We start from the raw sequence: 6,000 nt of genomic DNA, 5'->3' as shown, positions 1-6,000 counted from the left end.
GAGCATGTGTGCATGAGTGGGGGAGGGGCAGAGAGAGAGGAGAGAGAATTCCAAGCAGGCTCTGTGCTGTCGGCGCAGAGCCCAATGCAGGGCTTGAACTTGTGAACCATGAGCTCATGACCTGAGCTGAAATCAAGAATCAGATGCTTAACCGACTGAGCCATCGAGGTGCCCCAGTATTTCTATTTTATTTGAGGCAAACTGTTATCCTAGAGTAGCAGTCCTTATGTGATCAATACTAATAATCAGGTAAGGTATAACTTACTGCAGTATAATTTACTACTGCGGTATCTGAGTTGTCCAGTCTCATAATACATTTCTGGGTGCCAATCAGAAACAATAAGATTTTTTTACATTTTACTTTTCTCCTACAGAAATGTGGTCATGGTGGGGAGATAGGAACCCAAATGTCTTTGACTGGCATTAGCATACAACTAGAATTCTTAAGTGGGCATTAGATGGTGAAGCACCTGAAGTTGCAAAATTTTATGCATTTTCTTAGAAAAAAACCTAGAGCTTTCTTACATTTCTAAAAGGGCTTTGACCTTCAAAATGTTGAGAATTGTTGGGGCACCTGGGTGGTTCAGTCAGTTAAGTATCTGACTTTGGCTCAGGTCATGATGCTCACGGTTCATGAGTTCGAGCCCCACATCAGGCTCTGTGCTCAGAGCACAGAGCCTGCTTGGGATTCTCTCTCACCCTCTCTCTCTGCCCCTCCCCTGCTCTCTCTCTCTCTCAAAATAAATAAACTTAAAAAAATACTGAATTGTTGAGAAAAAAACATGATTTGCAAAATTGATTAGGGAAATGCATCTGTGCATGTGTGTCTTGCGTGTGAAGGTCCTATGAGATCAAAGGATAATCTAGGAAATTGTGAATTTCCTGACACTAGTATTTTTACAGAAACCGTATTTTGGTGGAGGATGCTGTACTGGACTGCCTCCAAAGATGTGTTTATGTTCTGTGATTCTTAATTGTAAAATGATTTAGAATCATTAGGGGCATCTGGGTGGCTCAGTTGGTTAAGTATCCCCACTCTTGTTCTCAGCTTAGGTCTTGATCTCAAGGTTGTGAGTTCAAGCCCTGCACTGGGCTACATGCTGGGCTCTGCGCTGGGTATGGAGGCTACTTTAAAAAATGGGGCGCCTGGGTGGCTCCATCGGTTGGGCGTCCGACTTCAGCTCAGGTCACGATCTCGGGGTCCGTGAGTTCGAGCCCCGCGTCGGGCTCTTGGCTGATGGCTCAGAGCCTGGAGCCTGCTTCTGATTCTGGGTCTCCCTCTGTCTCTGCCCCTCCCCCGTTCATGCTCTGTCTCTCTCTGTCTCAAAAACAAATAAACGTCAAAAAAAAAAAAAAGGATTTAGAGGGGCACCTGGGTGGCTCAGTCGGTTGGTTAAGTGTCTGACTTCAGCTCCGGTCATGATCTCAGGGTTTGTGAGTTCCAGCCCTGCGCTGGGCTCTGTGCTGACAGCTCAAAGCCTGGATCCTGCTTCGGATCCTGTGTCTCCCCTGTCTCTGCCCGTCCTCCCATGCTCATCCTCTGTCTCTCAATAATAAATGAATGTTAAAAAATTAAAATAATAAAATAATAATTAAAAAAAATTAGAGTCATTGGTAATTGATTTTTTGTTTTCCCTTACAGAATTTGCCATCTGCCGTCGTAACTCATGTTCTGGATCCTCAACCTGGAGAGAAGATTCTAGATTTGTGTGCAGCACCCGGAGGCAAAACTACACACATTGCAGCATTAATGCACGATCAGGTAAGACTGTCTTCACAGCAAACACTACTCTCAACATATTACGTATTTCAGTGTTGAAAGTAGCACTACATATAACTTAGGAAACATGCAGACATTTATAATCTGAATTATTATAGATTCATCCAAAGTGAAGACTCTTCACTGATGGGATTCATCACATGTTGAGTGTAGTATATAATTATCATTTGTAAACACCATTTGAAGATCTTCTTAAATCCCCAATTTGCTAGTACATTTGTAAAGTAGAAGTCTTCTTCATAAATAAACATTTAAATGAAACATTGAAGAGATTTTTTATGTTCTTAAGTATAAGACTTGATACTTTTTAAACTATTCAATTTTGCCACTAAGAGTTAATTTGACTGCACATTACTGCAGTATCGAATTACACATCCATCCATGCATATGTACTTATATCATACACGTCAGACACATCTTGAGACTTACAAAAGCTGTATGATCTGTCTTGATTACCAAGCCTGGTTTATTGTCACAAGATAGAGTAAGTCGTGGATAACTTTATCTCACATTTTACCGCCTCTACCTCCGTGTGTATGTATTTGACAGTATGTTTTCTTTCATTATGGGTTAGTCTTCTGTTGAGTACTCAGTGTGACCTTGTAACCATTCTCTGCTGCAATTGCAGTACTTCAGCCCAAGAGGATACGGCCGGCTGATGCCATCTTTCTTCTTATTTCAAATTCCATACAATTAAGTGGTTCCTAAAATACTGAGACATGCTAGTGTCTTCACTTACTTTGATCTGAAGTCAGATTTTAATTGATTGTTAGTTGATTAAACAGATATTTAATTAGTACTTCCATGTGCCGGGGACTGGGCGTGTAGCGATAAACCACCGTGACCAAAATCACCTTCTTCATGTAGCTTGCATTCTAGTTGCGAGGAGACAGATACTAAACTAAATGAATACAGGGTCTGGCATATGTGATTGCGATGAGGGCTACGGTGAAAAGTGAAGGAAGGTGAGGGGAATTGGGGTTCTTGGGGGGCGGAGAGTGAGGAGGCAGTTGGAAGGAGGGTGGGGAGGGAGATCCACACTGGGAAGGCGGCTTCTGAGGAAAGACTTGGAGGTGCTGAGCGATGTGGAGGTCTGCGGAACGTGTGTTTTCGTGAGAGGAAACAGCAAGTGCAAGTGTGCCGAGGCTGGAGGGCACCTGACTTGTTTGAGGAGCCTCTGCAGTTTGCTGAGGAGGACGGGTAGAGAAAGAGCAGTCGGAGAGGGAGGGCCCAGGGGAGGACGTTTGGGTAGAGCAGCTTGCAGGGTGTGTCAGGACTTCACCTGCACTCGAGTGATGGGAAGTCGTTGGAGGTTTTGAAGAGAGAGTGGCATAAGCCTTACTGTTTCAAGTATCGTTTTGGCCACTGCATTGAAGAGAAGCTGTAAGAGGGCAAGGGTGACCAGTTAGGAGACCGTAATTCAGGGAAGCGTCATGGAGGCGGGAAGTTCTGGAGTGGCTTTTAAGGTGAGGTTGTAAGGAGCGGCAGACGCACTGGAAGTGGGTTGTGGACATGAGAAAATAATCGAGGGTGACTCCTCCAGATTTGGGCCTGAGGCAACGGAGAGACAGAGCTAGGTGGGGGTGACTGGGAGGAGCAAGTTCGGCAGGGAAAAGTCAGAATTGAGTTTTGGAGATAATAAAGTGAAGTGTCTGTCAGACATCCAGAGGATGACGATGAGCAGCCAATTGGGTATTTGAGCCGAGAGTTCAGGAGAGAGGCCTGGACTGGAAATAAAACTTTGGATTGGAAATGTAAACATATATGGAATAGAGATTTGGACCCATCAGCATATAGATAATGCGTAAAGGCATAAAACTAGCGTGGGTGGCAGTAGAGAGTAGAAGAGGCCAGAAGACTGAGCTGCCTGGGTACCGTGTGCCAACATTCAGAAGCTGGGAGAAGGAGAGGAGTGGCCAGCTATGTCAGAGCGAAACCAGAGGAGTGTGCTACCCTGGAAACGAGGTGAAGGAAGGGACTGAAAGGCAATGGAGAGATCAGCTGTGTCAGATGTTGTTGCCGGGCCCTTAGAAGGAGGACTAAGACGTACCAGTGGACTTAGCAAAATGCTTGCTTGGATTGAGAATGAGAAGAATCTGAAAAAGTGAATCAAAACAGCTCCTTTGGTCGTGGTGAGGGTAGTTACTTGTACAAGAATGCAGTGAAGGGGCGCCCGGGTGGCTCCGTCGGTTGGGCGTCCGACTTCGGCTCAGGTCATGATCTCGCAGTTTGTGAGTTCGAGCCCCTCATCGGGCTTTGTGCTGACCTCTTGCTCAGCTGGAGCCTGCTTCGGATTCTGTGTCTCCCTATCTCTCTGTCCTCCCCTGTTCATGCTCTCTCTCTCTCTCTCTCTCTCTTAAAAATAAACATTAAAAAACAAAAAAGAATGCAGTGAAATGGGGCAGTAGTGGGAGGTGAACTCAGGGAATACTTTTTTTAGGATGAGAGAAATGATAATGTTTATATGCTAATGAGAGATGCATTAAAAGGGGAAACATGTAACACCAGAGAAAGCAGGGAAAATTCCTGGACAGTATCTTTGAGGAGGTGACATGGGCTAGGATTTGATGCACAAGTGGCTTTAGTTGGTAGCCTGTGACAGTTTATCCCATGGAAATAAGAAGGGAGGCTGAGTACATAGGTGCAGCTGTTGGTGGGCTGGTCAGTGTGGGAGGACCTGGATGGTCTCTTCTGATCATTTGGCTTTTCTCAGTGAAATAGGAAGCAAGGTCATCAGATGAAAATGGGGATGGGGAAGGAGGCGGTAAGAGCTAGGAGGTAGGAAATACCAGTCCAGGAAGTGGAAGTGAGGACGGGTGTGGACACGCCGTAGGAATCCAGTTAGCACTGTGGGCTCCCTGAAGACAACGGTCATGAATTTGAGGCAGGATTAGTTGGGATAATGATGGGCTTTTTTTTTTTTTTAAGCTGCCTGGGGGTAGACAGGAGGTTGGTGAAGAATGGAGCTTAACCACAGCAGCATTTTTGCCATGCTTACATCTAAGACACAAAAGCATGTGTAGAAGAGAGTGATTTGATGTCACGTGGGATCTAAGCTGGGTGAGGAGCACAGCCAGGACAGTAAAAGACTGAGGCAGTGTGGATCCATTCTTGATTTTCCGAATTAGCTCACATTTCTTCAGTGGGAGGATTTCTTAGGCACCTAGAATACTCAACAGTTTTTGTCACAGTACTAATTTATAAATAAAAACTTACCTACCTGAGGTGTAAGACTTTCTGGCATAGAAATACACGTCCATAAGGCTTACCAAAGCCCTTTTGCTCTAGCTGATTTACTTCATAGAAGTAATATTTGCCCACTCCCCAAAGTGCCAGGTGTTGGACTTTGCCAGGTGATCATTTTTGATCTGTATTTGATGGTTTTTAGGATGCTTAAGCAATTTACAAGCAATCTTGCACAGAAAATAATAGGAACATTTACTGTGTCAAGGTGAAATTGTAACTTTTCCCTTTCATTAGTGCAAATCATTTTATCCAAAGACTTCTGATGAAAATTCACATTGCTTGCATATTAGTATATAATACTGTCGTAACTTCTGAAACATTCACTGTGTCACAGAGGGATAAAACATGTATAAATTTATATTTTTAATAATTACACTGAAAGGTTAAAATCTGTTTCTGCACTGTATGTGTGTATCTACAAACACTATATATAGGCACTGTATATATACGTACTGCGTGTGTATATGTATGCCTTCTGTACACAGGTACTCTACACACACAGACACACTTGCGGTAACACTAGTATAACCTCAGTGAGTGGCCTTAAGGTAAGTAAGGAAGAAAAAGATACTTGTTTAAATTTTGTGGAATTAATACTCTGGGTTCATTAGAGGAGATATACTTGCCTGTTTACTTATATTCTTGTTTATCCAAAAAGAATTTAAACTGGTAACAGTAAAAACTTTAAGGAAAAATGCATTAAATATCACCAGAGTGTAAAATGCAGAACAAGATTCATTTTATGGAGTTGTGGTGTGTAAATGCAGATCCTTTTTTAGATTCCTTGAAATCTTAATTGTGAAGATTATGATATGCCTTGAAGAAGTAATCATAATCCCCCCCCTTAATTTATGGTATATGATATTTATTGTGTTGGCTTAGAAGTACTTATTCACAGATATTTTATGTTCTCTAATAAGAAGTCATTTCAAAGAGAATCTGGGTATTTTAAGTGTGTCCATGTTTTGTTGTTC

General features: G+C 43.0%; 1 protein-coding gene across 3 annotated transcripts in view; it reads left to right on the top strand.

Annotated features, from left to right (window-relative positions):
• NSUN6 (NOP2/Sun RNA methyltransferase 6) overlaps nucleotides 1–6,000 on the top strand; it is a 59,374-nt gene that overhangs the window by 30,868 nt on the left and 22,506 nt on the right. For all 3 annotated transcript variants that reach the window (XM_049626878.1, XM_049626877.1, XM_049626879.1), the window contains one exon: nucleotides 1,643–1,762. In XM_049626878.1, coding sequence (XP_049482835.1) covers nucleotides 1,643–1,762 — 120 coding nt within the window. The remainder of the gene's footprint in view (nucleotides 1–1,642; nucleotides 1,763–6,000) is intronic.

Source organism: Panthera uncia, chromosome B4 (assembly GCF_023721935.1).
Source record: "Panthera uncia isolate 11264 chromosome B4, Puncia_PCG_1.0, whole genome shotgun sequence".
Lineage (NCBI taxonomy): Eukaryota > Metazoa > Chordata > Mammalia > Carnivora > Felidae > Panthera > Panthera uncia.
This window is presented reverse-complemented; position numbering and strand designations above follow the sequence as displayed.